This window comes from Physella acuta, unplaced genomic scaffold (genome assembly GCF_028476545.2).
Source record: "Physella acuta isolate Inbredline_101_S28 unplaced genomic scaffold, ASM2847654v3 ptg000216l, whole genome shotgun sequence".
Classification (NCBI taxonomy): Eukaryota; Metazoa; Mollusca; class Gastropoda; family Physidae; genus Physella; species Physella acuta.
Window position 1 is genome coordinate 95,118 of NW_026731735.1, and position 17,725 is coordinate 112,842.

The window sequence follows — 17,725 nt, forward strand, 5'->3', positions numbered from 1 at the left end:
TGATAGGATGCAGATGTTATTTCACGGACTGTACGCTAGAACTGCGTAACTGGTGGTCGGAGACATCGAGTACAAGTATCGATTACGGAGGAATACAAGTATGCAGACGAGTACGGATACAAGGCATAAATAGGAGGGGACGACTGAACTCGTTCTCTCTCTTACGGCTCTTACCGCTCTTCCAGCTTCATCGCTCGCTTTAGATCAGTCAGTCTGTGTGACATACTCAAGTTGGTTATATTGTGTTAAGAAGGACAATAGACATGTGGCTTCAGTTATATGAAGCCTAGTGAGGACTGTTAGGGGGTCAGTTGATTCAGACTATTATTGTGAAACATTTCTGTTGATTCATTGTGTTATATTGAAGCATTTCTTGATTCATGTAATAAAAGGATCAATAGCGAACCTGCATCTTCGAGTCTTTCTACTGTAGTCGATGTTGTGTAGCATGAGTGGTTCAACTCGTTACAATTGGCGTTGTCGGGCAGGATAGACTCGGGGAAGGTCACATTGGGCGTTGCGAACAGGAAAGATGCAACTAGCCTAGGTCACATTTGGCGTCGTCGAGCAGGATGAATTCAACTAGACTTGCCGTTTTAGGCACCCATAGTCAACCTTGTGCATAACTGTGTTTTGTGTGTATGTGAATTCGGACATTCTGGAACTGTGAAAATCGAGGAAAATTTTTTCATATACACACGGTAAGAAAGAACTCTTTTGTTTTACTTACGGAATAAAATGTCTACCCTGGACGAGAAGCAGACCCATATAGTGGTCCTACCCAGAGAGTCCCACATTAACAAATTTTACGGGGACGGTGATCCCACTTTAACCAACAGGTTCAGTGAAGAGGTCAAAGCGGCCTGGGCCTCGAGAGGCATGTCACCAGAGGAAAGATTAAGACTGCTGATGGGCAGCATAGGAGAGACGGTTAGGGCAGAGGTCAAATGCCACGATAAAACCATCCAATCAGATCCGGATAAGGTGCTGGATCTGATTATGGAGACCTTTGGGGAGAGACGGTCGGGATCGCAACTGCTAGCAGGGTTCGTAGGCTTGAGGCAGAGTTTGGCGGAGAGTGTGATGGAGTACTCACACCGGATGAACAGTGCCTTTGATTCGGTAAAGGTCAAAACACCGGACATTGATGTACGCCTACTGAGGGACCATTTCATTGAGGGGCTGGCAACCCCGATCCTAAGAAGAGAGTTGAAAGAGGAGGTCCACAAAGAACCGCAGTTGACCTTCCTTCAGGTCAGGAACTCAGCGATCCGCAGGTCCGAGGATGAGGACCAATCGAACTGTTCGGTGGACAAAGTCTCGGTGCCTGAACAGAGACAATCCCCACCCACAGGGGCCGACACGATGGAGACCATGATGGCTCAACTGTTGGCCCACCTAGATAAGGTTGACCAACGTTTGGAGAGGTTAGAAAGCAGGTCAACGGCTGAGAATCGGGAAAAGAACGGGACAAAACAGGGACGGGTTGGACGGCCGCGTCCGGCCAAGCCATCACTCCAATGGACGGCCGACGGTCGACCAATTTGTTTGTCTTGTTCACAACCCGGACATATGGCACGGTACTGCCAGGGAAACGGTCGTCCTCTGTAAGGCAGGGCCAGGCTACAGAGGGGCGAGGGTATGGCCCAAGAAGCAAAATGATGGGAGTCTGTCCCGAAATGGTGATTACGATTGGGGACATCGCGGTGAAGGCAATTGTGGATACAGGCTCCCAGGTGACGACAATCACGGAAAATTTTTACACCAAATGGATGAAAGGAAAAGACCATAGGTTGAGGTCTGACACATGCATGCGCCTGACGGCAGCTAATGGACTAACCATTCCATACTGTGGTTATTTTCTGGCGGATGTCGTGGTGGCAGGAAATAGGTTGAAGCAGGTTGGGGTGTTCGTGACGAAACACAACCTAGAGACAAATGTGTCAAATATACCTTGCCTGTTGGGCATGAATATTCTTGGCCAGTTGCCAGAATTTCTTACAAATATTGTCGGATCGACCACACCAGGTCGGGGATCCAAGTTGGCCAGGTTTGCCAAGACCAGAGGAAGGACAGCAGTCCCGGCAAACACGGTCAAGGCAATCACATTACAAATTGGTGATAGAAGCGTGAATGGTGATGTGATGATAGAACCATGTGGCGCCGCACTGAGGGCAGGCGTCGTGTTACTGCGGACATACACATCAGCGGAAAATGGACTAGTTCAAGGACTAGTGGCAAATGTTTTGGATGAGGAAATTTTTATACCGCCTAATACTCTGGTAGGAGTACCACAGAACGTCGAGGTACAAAGGTCGGCACAGTGCATCGAACTGAGCAATACCAGCAGTAATGAAGTAACAATTAGGTCGGTCAATGTGACGGCCGAGGTGAAGAAAGAGGATGGCCGATCATATACATTCCCGGAAACTGAGGACCCAAAACTAAATGAATTGCTGAATAAATACAGTGATATATTTGCCTCGTATGAGGGTGATTTGGGGTACACGGAAGTAATCAAACACCAGATACCCTTACTACAAGACAAGCCGGTGGCGCAACCCTACCGAAGATTACCACCGAGTCACTACTCTGCGGTGAAAGCACACCTGAATGATCTACTAAAAAAGGGAATTATTACAACCAGTACGAGCCCGTATGCGGCACCGATAGTAGTGGTAAAAAAGAAGTCAGGGGAGATAAGACTGTGTTGTGATTACCGGAAATTGAACAATATCACAAGAAGGGATGCATTCCCCTTGCCTCGTATTGATGAATGTCTTGATGCGTTGGGGGGAGCAAGATTTTTTTCTACCTTGGATTTGGCTAGTGGCTACCACCAAGTGGCCATGCACCCCAACGATCAACATAAAACTGCATTTATTTCTCCACTGGGACTGTACGAGTGGACCCGTATGCCGTTTGGTCTAACTAATGCACCTGCTACATTCCAGCGAGTAATGCAGAGTGCTATGAGTGACTTTCTATTTCAAATAATGTTGGTGTATTTGGATGATATTCTAGTTTACTCAAAAACTTGGGAGGACCATCTAAAAAGATTAGAACAAGTGTTTCTCCGTCTTAGGGAGATAGGAGTAAAGCTGAACCCAGACAAATGCTGCTTTGGTTTGAAATCGGTACATTTTTTGGGTTACGTGATTTCGTCGGATGGCATCGCCACTGACCCAGATAAAATTGCAGCTGTTAAAGAATGGAAACAACCAACAACTACGGTAGAGGTCAGGTCATTCTTGGGTTTTGCTTCCTATTATAGAAAATTTGTGCCGGGTTTTGCAAAAATTGCCGCACCATTGCATGACTTGGTAAACAAAATGACAAAGAAACACAGTAAGGAGAAAAAGAAAGGTAAAACACAACTGATAGGTGAATTATGGACTGATGAATGCCTGAACTCGTTTAAGCTATTGAAAAAGGCTTTGACAGAGGCGCCGATATTGGGATACGCAGACTTTGACAAACCATTTCGGCTAGAAATCGACGCCAGCTCTAAAGGTCTGGGAGCTGTGCTATCACAACAACAAAAGCAAGGTTTCAGGGTTATTGCGTATGCAAGTCGAGCTCTGAAGGGATCAGAGAGGAACATGACAAATTACAGCGCCATGAAACTAGAACTTTTGACATTAAAATGGGCTGTGACTGAGAAATTCAGGGACTATCTATTAGGTGCTAAATGTGTGGTATACACTGACAATAACCCCTTGAGCCACCTAAAGACAGCAAAGTTGGGATCCATCGAACAGCGATGGGCAGCAGAATTGGCACTCTTTGACCTAGAGATAAAGTATCGCCCGGGGCGGTCCAATGGCAATGCGGACGCCTTATCAAGGAATCCTTACGAGAGACCGGGTGATGAGGAAGAAACACTGACAGGAATATGTGAGGTCAGAGCGTCAACAGATATCCCTCAGGGGGTACAAGTGATGCAGAACGGGCAGACCGGGGTGGAGCACATATCCACGGAACCCGGACATATGGACAATAGTGATTTTAATTGCCTTAATCACCAAAAGATAAGAGATGCCCAGAGAACGGATAGTGGCTTACAACCGCTATTGAAATACGTCCAGGAACAAAAATTCCCAGGAAGAAGGGAAAGAGAACAATTTGGTCGAGAAACAAAGAAAATACTGAGTCAGTGGGACCGTCTCAGTATAGAGGATGGTGTTCTCATGCGGAGAATTCATGACCAAATTGATGGGACAATACACCAGGTGGTGGTGCCTGGACAGTTAAGAGAAGAAGTGCTAAGGTTGGCACATGACAGGGCAGGACACCAGGGTCAGGACAGGACGCACAAAATATTACGACGGAGGTGTTACTGGCCCAATATGGAAATGGAGGTCAAACGCCATTGTGAGGCTTGTGTGAGGTGTCAGCATGCGAAAATGCCAGTTGTCAAAATGAGACACCCATCAGGACACCTACTAGCGACAAAACCACTAGAGATTGTGGCTATCGACTTTACGTCGTTGGAGCAATCATCGGATGGGACGGAACATGTGTTGGTAATGACTGATGTATTCACCAAATGGACTGTGGCGGTGCCCACGCGAGATCAGACTGCCAAAACAGTGGCAAAGGTCTTAATAGAACATTGGTTCATCAAATATGGCATACCAAGACAATTACATTCTGACCAAGGAAGGGCTTTCGAGTCAGAAGTAATTAACCAACTGTGCAGCCACTACGGGATTAACAAATCTAGAACAACCACATTTAATCCGAAAGGAAACGGACAGTGTGAACGGTTCAACCGCAGCATGCATGATTTGCTGCGTACGCTAGAACCTGAACAGAAAAAACGTTGGCCTGATTTTCTCCCAGAGTTGGTATATCTATACAACTGCACACCCCATGCCACAACCGGCTTTACGCCATACATGTTGCTGTTCGGACGGGAGGCTCGACTCCCTCTTGATTTGTTCTTAGGAAAAAGGGAGAGTATGACTGGCTCATACACCGCACTGGAATATGTGAATGAACATATGAGAAGAATTAGAGAAATGTACAGGGTAGTACAGGAAAGACTAGAACATGAAGCACGGCGAAGGGAACCGCCGGTACAGACAAAGGACCCGCCACTCAAACTGAATGACAGGGTATTACTGCGTAGCCACCCGTTAGGCAGAAACAAAATCCACGATCTCTGGGGACAGGAGATATGGCAAGTCGTGGAGATGCCTAGAGTAGCAGGTGGCCCCTTTAAGATAAGACCCATCGATCACGCCAAACCGGATCGGTGGGCGAATATTGCTCAATTAAAGAAATATTGGAATAGGCAAGAAGAGCAGTTACACACAAGGAAATCCAAGACAATTAGGGAACCGGAAACTATAACGGAAATTCACATACCCATCCCGGAACCATATCACCATCATCAGAACAACCGCGATACACAAGTGGAGGATAACGGCAACAAAGAGGATCCCGTTCCTTCCAGAAGCAGAGAGACAGTAGACCATCAGATAAGTGGTCCGCGGAGAAGTTTGAGGAACAGAAGGAAGACGAAATTTTTTGTCAGCAACCATCAAGTCTTTCATGGTCGCGCTGGTATGAGAACAGACTGTTCAAAAAGCTATAAAAGTGAACTGGTGAAGGCACCAAACGAAAAGGGTGGATGTGAATTCTAGAACTGTTTTGTGTCTCAGGAAGACGATGTAGACACAGTTGAGATGTGAAATAGGTATAACTGTCAATCGTATACGAATGGGACGTCGTGGACAGTGAGTGGAACAATAAAATTTTTTTACGATTATGCGATTGACTCTGGAGGAGTGCACCTGCCAGGCGTTGTTTGTGGTTGAAAACACACAAAAAAAGGCAGGGGTGGATGTGACTAGGGTAGGCCTAGCCACTAGTTACAAATCTGATAACGAACGATAAGCCGAGACGCAGTATTACAGTCTGACGCAACATAGCAGGTGGCTTATTGGAGCGGACTGATAACAATCTCAAAGCCAACGCGTGCTATTTTGGGAAACGGTACGAAGAGAGTCAGAAGGCCTGTCAACTTTGATTGATAGGATGCAGATGTTATTTCACGGACTGTACGCTAGAACTGCGTAACTGGTGGTCGGAGACATCGAGTACAAGTATCGATTACGGAGGAATACAAGTATGCAGACGAGTACGGATACAAGGCATAAATAGGAGGGGACGACTGAACTCGTTCTCTCTCTTACGGCTCTTACCGCTCTTCCAGCTTCATCGCTCGCTTTAGATCAGTCAGTCTGTGTGACATACTCAAGTTGGTTATATTGTGTTAAGAAGGACAATAGACATGTGGCTTCAGTTATATGAAGCCTAGTGAGGACTGTTAGGGGGTCAGTTGATTCAGACTATTATTGTGAAACATTTCTGTTGATTCATTGTGTTATATTGAAGCATTTCTTGATTCATGTAATAAAAGGATCAATAGCGAACCTGCATCTTCGAGTCTTTCTACTGTAGTCGATGTTGTGTAGCATGAGTGGTTCAACTCGTTACAATTGGCGTTGTCGGGCAGGATAGACTCGGGGAAGGTCACATTGGGCGTTGCGAACAGGAAAGATGCAACTAGCCTAGGTCACATATATATGTATATATATATGTATATATATATATATGTATATATTTACGTTGGTGTCATCCACCTAAATGGTGTCACGCGGTTCCATCCGCACCCCCCTCCCCCCACACTCGCTACGCTTCTGCATCTATGTTTCCGTATGGGTAGAATTCAGCTTACGCAAACTTTTGATACAGAGTGATATTATTTCAGACATTTTCCGGATTGGGTATGGACTGTATTTTCCGTGGGAAGGGTGGACACTAGTAAAAGTATATATTCATTTCTTCCCGTTTCGTGCCCAAGACACACGGGGCAGATGAAGAAAAGTTTATTAAGAGATAGTGTGGTCTGCACTATGCCCATCCGCCTTTGCGTTCCCTAAAGTGAAGTAGGTACCCATCAGGTGCTTGAAAAGATGCCTTAAAGGATGGAACACTAAATATATGACACACCACAACACAACAAAGAAGACAATAAGAAATCAACAACAAACTGTGAGGAATTTTTATATTAAAGTTTTATTTTTATTAATTTCATCGAAATATATCATTTTACCCATAAAATATTACTTGTATCAGATTAATTAAATTTGGTAGAAAATATCAATAAACATGAAACGCTTGGAGTTTGTTCCATCAAATTTTGAATAAACTTTAGAAGTAATCGTACCAACAATTAGGTCAGCTATAAATAGTCCTACAACTACCAGAATTTGACAGACTGAGACAGCCAGTCAGAACAGACAAAAATTGTTTTAGCAATGGTTAATCCTGAGAAAATAGTTGTGTGGATAGCTTTCATCCACGGGAGCCGTGGAATCCTAAGGGTGGTTGGCGCTTCTCTGCCCCTGAAACAGAGAAAAACAGTTGATAAACATAACGTTTAGGTGGGGCTGTATCATATATGATATATTATATATATATATATATATATATATATATATATATATCATACACACACACATATATATATATATATATATATATATATATATATATATATATATATATATATATATATACCATATATATATATATATCATACACACATATATATATATATATATATATATATATATATATATATATATATACCATATATATATACCATATATATATATACCATATATATATATATATATATATATATATATATATATATATATATATATATATATATATATATATCATACACATATATATATATATATATATATATATATATATATATATATATATATATATATATATATATATATATATATATATACCTAGGGGAGATGAAGTAGAGTTAATATTTTTTATTTATTTCGGCATATGAAGGGTTAGTGTGGTCAGCACTATGCCCGACCCCCTTTACTTTTCCCAAAGTAAGTCAGGTACACATCAGAGCTGGGAGGACTCAGGGGCGTCCTACAATTACAAGTCCGAACCGAGATCCGAACTCGAGACCTTCTGGCTAGCAGCCAAACAACAACAATTATATATATATATATATATATATATATATATATATATATATATATATATATATATATATATACATCATCATTTAGATTTGAACATATTAACAGTACCTAGATCATTCTAACAAAATTCACTTTTTAAAATTTCGTAACTCTATAACCACATAATTAGGCCAAAAACCTTTTAAACTTTATAAAATACAAAGCACGGACTTCTAAATATAACAGACTACCAAAATAACCTGACTTTGTATTAGTGTAGCTTTTCTACCCCCATACACACAATTATAAGCTTACAGTTGAATGTAAAATAGAAAGAAATCTTTTATATTCTATGGTTGAAATTATTCTAACCTAAAGACAATAAGAAATTATTCATGTACATAGTAACTTCGTGAATAGGGCCGAACACAAAAGAAGAAAACGTAAAGTATAAAAAAAATAAGCTGATACTTTTTACTCCCACGAGATTATCAGAGATTGTGACGTTTTACACAAAGACAGCAGATAAGTTGGCCTTTTGCTTATTTTTATAAGTCGTAGGAAAATATTCATTTCATGTGTTTAAATATTCAAATGCCCGGACCCGTAATTCACCCCCCCCCCACAGTATTTTATCGGAAAGCGCCAACAAATGATAATAATAATAAAAAAGGAAGAAAAAAAGCAACAACTTACAATACAATGAGTAAGATATATTTTAAAATAATATTAAAAATATATTCCCTGCATGTTTTAATCTTAATGGATAAAAATACATGTCATGATATTACACTAAATATAGTTTATCGAGACTATACGTAGTCGTATATAATAGTTTTGATTATAATGGTCTTGCATATAATAGTTTTGTATATACTAGTTTTGTATATACTAATTTTGCATATAATAGATTTGTATACAAAAGCTTTGTATATAATAGTTTTGTATATAATAGTTTTGTATATAATAGTTTTGTATATACTAGTTTTGTATATACTATTTTTGTATATAATAGCTTTGTATATACTAGTTTTGTATATACTATTTTTGTATATTATAGATTTGTACATAATAGTTTTGTATATTATAGATTTGTACATAATAGTTTTGTATATAATAGTTTTGTATATAATAGTTTTGTATATAATAGTTTTGTATATAATAGTTTTGTATAAATAGTTTTGTACATAATAGTTTTGTATAAAATAGTTTTGTATATTATAGATTTGTACATAATAGTTTTGTATATTATAGATTTGTACATAATAGTTTTGTATAAAATAGTTTTGTATATTATACATTTGTACATAATAGTTTTGTATATTATAGATTTGTACATAATAGTTTTGTACATAATAGTTTTGTATATAATAGTTTTGTATATAATAGTTTTGTATATAATAGTTTTGTATATAATAGTTTTGTATAAATAGTTTTGTACATAATAGTTTTGTATAAAATAGTTTTGTATATTATAGATTTGTACATAATAGTTTTGTATATTATAGATTTGTACATAATAGTTTTGTATAAAATAGTTTTGTATATTATAGATTTGTACATAATAGTTTTGTATATTATAGATTTGTACATAATAGTTTTGTATATAATAGTTTTGTATATAATAGTTTTGTATATAATAGTTTTGTATATAATAGTTTTGTATATAATAGTTTTGTATATAATAGTTTTGTATAAATAGTTTTGTATAAATAGTTTTGTATAAATAGTTTTGTACATAATAGTTTTGTATAAAATAGACTCCCTGTGTTGCCTCGCAAATGTTTAAACATGTTTGACTGTAGTTGACCCTAACTCGAACCCTCCCCCCCCCCCCCCCCCCCCCCCACCACCCCCACCTTCTCAAGGTCAGTCGGATGTAGTTTGTTTAAAACCAAATGTTAACTAAATGGATACTTTCATTTTAGTTCATAAGAACACACACTTTGCGAACGATATAAAAAGATTCATGGTTGACTGACTGGCTGACCTCAGGCTCGCTTCGTTTATAGATCACGTGATTGTGGAGTTAAAAATAGCTCAAAATATTATCTATGGTTGGGTCAATGTCTTAATGGATTAAAAATTGATACTCTGAATGAGCACACATACTCACACAGACGCACGCACACACACACACACACAAGACACACACTCATACTCACACACACGACACAGAGACTGGCAGACGGTGTAATCTGATGCCGTTTCTAAAGACACCGAACAATGTCAGGTAACTGTCTAGCAAACGTCAGTCAAATGAGGGATACAACATCGTCTAGGATGTAGGTTAATTGTTTGATTGAATGATGGAATTCAAATTAGCCGATAAAACGGTACACGGCCTAGGCTTAAACATCAAAAGTGCTCACGAGTTTTAAAACAGAAATTTTACTGCATAAACGTCAACAAAAACGTAACACTTAGTAAAAAAAAAAAGTTTATCTCAGAATGATTGTCTCGTTTAGCGTCGATTTCAAATTTTGATTTATTCGAATTGAAATTTCCGCATGTTCACGTGTGATGTAATTCATCCATCCGCCTCCTCCATTGATTGGTCCAGTAAATCGAAACTTTTATTCTCTCCCCTTAAGCCGCAGTTTTACAACTAAAGGGACACAACCCCCTTGTATATAGTAGAAGATTTGTCCCAAACTATTGTATTTAAGGGGGGGGGGGGAGAATTGAGATTATTTGTTGAATATTAATAGCCACTGAAAATATTATTTTGGTGAATATTTTAAAAGCATTCGTTTTTTTTTAGAAAGTGGTGGAGGAATGCGATAGAATTTCATCACAATATTTTATTAACCATAGCAAGTTGTAACACGATTATAAGTTATCTATGCATTTATTTCATATAACGTTTACTATTTCCATCGGCTTGAGTAGAAACTAGGCATATCATCTTCCATATGTTTTTTTTTTTTTAAATTTCACATGTAAGTAAAAGATCAAATCCTCTACTTTCTGTCAAAATTTTGAGTAATTTCCGTTGAACGGAAGTAGTAATTTACGCTATTTCCGATTTCTCAATAACGCATGTAAATTTATAAAGTACTAATATTAATAATACTCCGCATTTATTATGCACATTTTGTTCTGGCGTTCGCTTGGTGCGCAATTCTTTTTTTCTACGAGATTCTATTCTATTTTTAAAAGTATAAGTAATCATAAATCATGTCTATATTCCGAGTTGCCATCCCACGTAGTGTTGTATAAGAATATTCGAGAAAGTTTAAGGGGAGATCACTCCGCGGTTTATTTAGATTTCATTTTCTGAGCTTGAACCGGAAGAGGGTTGGGTGTGTGTGTGTGGGGGGGGGGGGGGGGCTATATATTAAATATATATATAATTAGGGGAGGGGGGCTAAGCTTGCTGTCGAGATCCATCCATCACCCATCCACCCATCCAACCATCCACCCATTGTTGTTATATTGTACATTAAGAAAACGTTAAAATATGACATTTTTATTTACAACTAACAACTTTTGGTAGACCTACATTTATTTTACACAAGATGTAGCACACTGTACTACACTTTGGAGCGGTAAGCCACTGGCTAGCGTGTAGCACAAGATGAACCTCACGTTGGGTAGTAGCTAGCGAGTAAGCACCATAAACCTCACCTGAGCTAGCGAGTAGCACCATGAACCTCACCGTTAGCTAGCGAGTAGCACAATGAAACTCATCTTGGTAGTAGCTAGCGAGTAGCACCATGCACTCCACATTAGAACTAGCTAGCGAGTAGCACAAAAATCTCACCTTGGTAGTAGCTAGCGAGTAGCAGCTTCTCTAGCCCGGGGATGACCTCTTCCCCCGGCTCCCCTGGAACCCGCTGGGCTTGAGCCTCTTCTCTATCCCCTCCCCCAGCGGCAAACCCTGACCTCTCCCCCGTAGCCGGGCCAACGCCCCTCCTCAGCTGGGCCAGCAGCGCCGCGTACGACGGCCTGTGGTGGTGACCTTTGACCAGCCTCAACTCGCTGCGGTCAAGGTCGTCTTGGTCACGGTACCAGAGGGAGGGGACGTGCCCCCAGGCGTAAGACGGAAGTGATAATCCTTCAACTGAGGCGTCGCTGTGAGAGTCACGCCCGGACATGTAATCATTGCGAGGGTTGAGTCGAGAGGCGTCTAATTCGTCCTTTCTCCAATTATCTGCGGGGCGGCAAAAGAGAAAAAAACAACAATGTTAGTAAATGTGAAATATGCTGTTTCACATAATTTAGAGGACAGCTGGCATAGTGGTTGACCACATTATCTGTTCTTGCCGAGGTCAAGAAACAGATGAACTCTACTTCATCTGCCTAAATGGATCACTAGGTTTAAAGAGGAATCTTTACATAATTTAAAGAAGACGCTGTATGTGTAGATTGCGGGTTGTTGTTTGCGTAAAGAGACCAATCTATCAATCATCTTTAACTAAATTGGAGTCGCTGATCACCACAGTTGATTTTCTCATAATTTTCCGCCGTCAAGAGACACAAATTACAACACACAGATCTCATACCCAATAAAATACCAATCAAATATAAATAACAATAAAACTAAAAAAATCAGATATACACATATCCCTGCCCCCTCCACCCCCCACCTATGATGAAATGGTTCTCAAAATTTTCATCCTAACACTGACACCCACAGGGATAGTACTGACACCACTATCCCAGTCATATGCCGAGGGCGCTGAAACAGGTAAACTCTACTTCACCTGCACCATGGACCGTCAGGCTGGTCAAGGGGAACTTTACTTTTACTGACACCCGCACATGCCGGGGCTAATAGCCTACCTTAATTATGTCTTTCTCATCCTCATTACTCGTCGACCTGATTGGCAGGAAAGAGCTAACATCAATGTCAAGGTTACAGTTGACCACAGAAGTGACGTCATGTTTGATTTGTATTCTGTTGAAATAGTTTGATAAATTATTTAGGTAAATCTATCTATGTATAAATACAAATAGATCTATACATCTATATAAGGCGGTCCTAAAAAAGATGGGATAATATTCTGCCAGCAAAAATCGCAAATGAAAAAGGATATAAGTGATTTATTTCAACAGATTATACGTTAACCTTTAATTCAACTAAGAAGTTAAACGAATACGATTTACATGAGCACTGTTTCTCAAAACGTTGGGACCGCCTCCATTAGACTGATGTGCAACGTTGTATTTTTAGCGAAAAATGTATTTGAACTGACCAGAGCTCAAACACCCCCCCCGCCCCCCAACTTCACGGTGCACTCAGGTGTGCATATACACCTCACCAGTCCACAACACACACAGACACTCACACAGCTTACCCGTAAACCCCACCCACACACCCTACCCACACTCTATCAACACACCCTCCACTCACCAACACACGCCTCTATCCCCCACCCACACACCTCGTTTGTCCTACATTAGCCTACATATTTTATGAACCATATAATAAAGGGAAACAACCAAGAAATGTAAAAAAAAAAATTCCAAACTTTGATCTCAATGATTAGACATGGATTTAAGGAATGATCTCAGGTTTTATGAACTTAAAATGTGTCAAGCATGCATATCATTTCGTATCCCCCATATATCCCCCCATCATATACCAATCATATCCCCCCATCATGTTCTCCATCATATCCCCATCATATCCCAAATAATATCCCCATCATATCCCCCATCATAATCCACATCAATATCCCCCATCATATCCCCATCATATTACCAATCTTATCCCCATCATATCCCCATTATATCCCCATCATATCCCCCATCATATCCCCCATCATATCCCCCATCATATCCCCATCATATTACCAATCTTATCCCCATCATATACCAATCTTATCCCCATCATATCCCCATTATATCCCCCATCACCCCCCACATATCCTCCATTATATCCCCCATCACCCTCCACATATCCCCCCACCACATCCCCCATCATGTCCCCCCACCATATCTCATATCCTATTAGAACTATATGTTTAACTGGTGAGTAAAGAACATCGTGTTTTTAATATCTGGACTCAATAAATGACTAAGACAAGACTATCATGATAATTGACTACTGCACCACTATCATACGTTTACCACAACACTACCACCAGCCTAACACTACACTACCCCAGGATGACGTCAGTGTGGCTCACATCAACACACCCCTCTCATTACCCCTCCGCCCATCTTTAACGAGTTTTTTGATAAGTTCCGCCATCGCCTAACCCAAACCAATGTATCGCCCATTGACGGGGTTTGACGATCTTCAGCCTAATGAATCCTTGTTAATAAAAGGGGAGATCACTCACAACCTGTAGATAAGAGTTGCTGGACTTGGGGGAGAACGGAAAAAAAACGATGACACTGGGGACACAACTACAATCGCCTAGATGAACTAGCTCACACCGCACGCTGAAGACGCATTCACGACAGAATGGGAGGTAATCGAAACTAGAAAACGATAAGAGTTACCTTAAGAAAAAAATGTATGCACAAATAATTCATACCTAGTGTCTAAACATTGATTTTGTTAAAAACCAGAAGTATCAATATCATGTGTAGAATTTACTGAATGTTCAGCAGACTCTAGGCATTTCTGTTTTACATGTAAAATTAATATCTGTTTAATATGGCATTTTTTCCAGAACGTTTTTCAACAAAAAAGCGTTGATTTGAAATTCTAAAAATTATCTCTTGAATTCTGGTTGATATTTACGCTCACAAATATTGGAAATCTAGTACAGCTATTCGTTCAACCAAAAATTACATTAGTTATATTATATTTGTTATATATATATATATATATATATATATATATATATATATATATATATATATATATATAAAATGCATGTATTATATACTATATATACATACAAACATATATATATATATATATATATACTCTCTGATAACCCCATTTTTGTACAGCTCCAGAATATCAGATATTTGGTATCACTCCGTAAAGTGAGGCTCCTTCCCTCTAATGCTCTTTTGGTTCTCTCTTTCTTCCAAGATTTGAAAGAACTTGTAATATATTATCTTTCAGGTCTTTGATTAGACTTAGGTTTGCCTTCGTCCTTCTGATTTTCAGAATGTGGGCGGGTGTGGGTGGTGTGGATGTATATCTCACAGAAATGTATAACTACGGAGATTAAAACGTGTGTGTGTTTTTTTTTCTAATGAGGTGGATCGAATACACAATCAAGGATTTTTGTTTTTATTCTTCAGTTTTCTTTCAACGTGAGATCGTTGGTTTACCAGCCCTAGGCGACACCGTCATAATCGCCGTCTCGATGCTATGCTCATCAAATAAACAGATACAAGGGGAGACGACTGTCATGCAAGTCGCTCAAGGACGAAAACTCCTTTTCTAATTTATCACATGCAACTAATAATTTTAAATTTTCTTTTTTATATATTTAAAAAAAAATATTTTTGATATATTTATTTTAAGATCTTTAAGCTTAAAAAAATTAAGATATTTTTTTCCAGATATTTTTGGGGCGCACGTAAACTAGAAAAAGGTCATCGGTAGAGTCCCTTATTCAGTTGTCTGGGGTCTCTAGGGGACAGGAAGCTCCACCCACCTTCTAAAAATAGCCACGTATCAGGGAGGGGGTAGATTACCACCAATTATTTAAAGTGCATGCGCTATTTTGTGCTATATTGGTACTTGTACCAATACGACAAATATTTACCAACCTTTCTTGAACTAATGGAATTTACTAAATCGTTCTGTATAAAAGTTGATACACCATATGTTATTTATAAACTACAAATACTATAAAACGTAATATTCAAATAAAAAAGTTTATGTAAACATTCTGATGAGTGTTTATATGCCAAGATTTTGTAAAAAAAAAAAAAAAAAGTAGGATACAAAAGATTTAGCTGTTTGAAAGGGAAGAATGTATGATATGTTTCGTCTCATTTTACTCTGAATATCATCAACGCTGCTAATAATATTTGTAACATTCTTTTGCTTTGATCCCACATTTATTTCAGCTCTAGTTATAATCCAATACTCAGTGTTTCTTTCAGACTTTTTTTTCTCCGGGGGGGGGGGGGGGTGGGGGCACTTCAAATTTTTTATACGGGGGTTGGAAGGGGTGGACTAAAATTAGACGCTTTGTATTATGTAAAAGTAAACCTTGTGAACCTGTACCCGCCCTTACAGGCCGATGATGAAAACTGTGATACTAAAGCGAACATGGCAAGGTAAACTCACGCTGTAGAGGCACACTGGTCTTTGAGTGTGTGCTAAGTAAATGGTTATAGGGGAGACATGTTGATAGGGGAGTCATGTTGATAGGGGAGTCATGTTGATAGGGGAGTCATGTTGATAGGGGAGTCATAAGGGAGTCATGTTGATAGGGGAGTCATGTTGATAGGGGAGTCATGTTGATAGGGCAGTCATGTTGATAGGGGAGTCATAAGGGAGTCATGTTGATAGAGGAGTTATGTTAATATGGGCACTAGAATAATCTTTTACTCAAAGAAGACGATTAAATCTCACCAGAAAATATATAGTAAAATACCTTTGTAAACTATACGACTCGCATATTTATAAACATGTATTAAAATCATTCACTCAAATTATTAAATTCTCTTTAACAATGTACTGACTGTTAATTATTTTAAATTAAGCTTATTGGACTAAAATGTATTCTAGTAAATTGGGGGGGGGGGGAGAGGGTAGGGACGTCATCATACCCTTTGACCTATGCCACCGGCTCAATTGTTCCCTAGCTGTTCGAATAAATCAAAATAACGAATTCGATTTATTTGATACATAATACAACGATTCTTTTGTTCGTTTTCCATACCTGAAATTTGACGTTGGATGGCGTGTGGTTAATGTCACGACAGCCGCACCCCCACCCCTGTGACGTTGCTGTCGTTGTTTGATCCCCGCCGCCAACCCACTAAGTAGATCGATGATCGACGACAATGACTAATAATATCGAAGTTATGATTGGCGACGCCCAGCGATGCGCGACCCGTAGGAACAGCAGTCCCGCATTATGTGGGGTTCGATTGGAAGTAATGGGGGCTCTTTTGTCCGGGGCTTGTGTAGTGCGGCGCTAGCCCCGAGGGGTAGATAGGAGCCGTTGTGAGATGGGGGGAGGGGGCAGGGGGGGTCTGTAAACATCTTGGGGGCGACTAGTGAGAGCTTCCGGTTTGAGGGACACGGGCTTTGATTTGATTGGTTGGTGATGTTTTGTTGGTGGTGTATGTTTGTGAAGTGAAAGAAAGGAAAAAGAGTTGGGTGTGTGTGTGTGGGGGGGGGGGAGTGATACGTAGGTAGGGGGAGTTGTATTCTATTTTTAAATTATACAACAGGATGGGGGTGGGGTCTGGCAGTGTAATCGAAATATGTTATCGATCAACGGCAGATGAAACCTAAAAGACAATAAGTAAATGCCACTATGCAATAATCCTGTTCTACTATGTGTGCGCGCGCGTGTGTGTGTGTGTGTATGTGTGTGTGTGTGGTGTGCGTTTTTTTTTCCAAACTTGAAACCAGTTTTTTTAGTGAAGCAAAAAAAAAAAAAACAACAAACACAACAAAAATAAATACAAAAGATCCAAGCCTCTCCTCTTTACGTGGTTCTATAAGAGAAACAAAAAAGAGAAATAGCCTACTCTGAATATGGGGGTCACGTGATCACGTCTGCTCGGTCAAGTGACGATGTGTAAAGCAAGTCTATTTAAAGTGT

At 39.7% G+C, this 17,725-nt stretch overlaps 1 protein-coding gene across 1 annotated transcript in view; it reads right to left on the reverse strand.

The window, feature by feature from the left end:
- Positions 1 to 7,070: 7,070 nt before the first annotated feature.
- The window catches only part of LOC131937642 (uncharacterized), a 57,929-nt gene continuing 47,274 nt past the window's right edge, over positions 7,071 to 17,725 (reverse strand). Inside the window, exons 2-4 of the mRNA XM_059295231.1 lie at positions 12,807 to 12,921; positions 11,785 to 12,174; positions 7,071 to 7,418 (exon numbers count right to left, since the gene is read on the reverse strand). Coding sequence (XP_059151214.1) covers positions 7,369 to 7,418; positions 11,785 to 12,118 — 384 coding nt within the window. The 5' untranslated portion in view covers positions 12,119 to 12,174; positions 12,807 to 12,921 and the 3' untranslated portion in view covers positions 7,071 to 7,368. The remainder of the gene's footprint in view (positions 7,419 to 11,784; positions 12,175 to 12,806; positions 12,922 to 17,725) is intronic.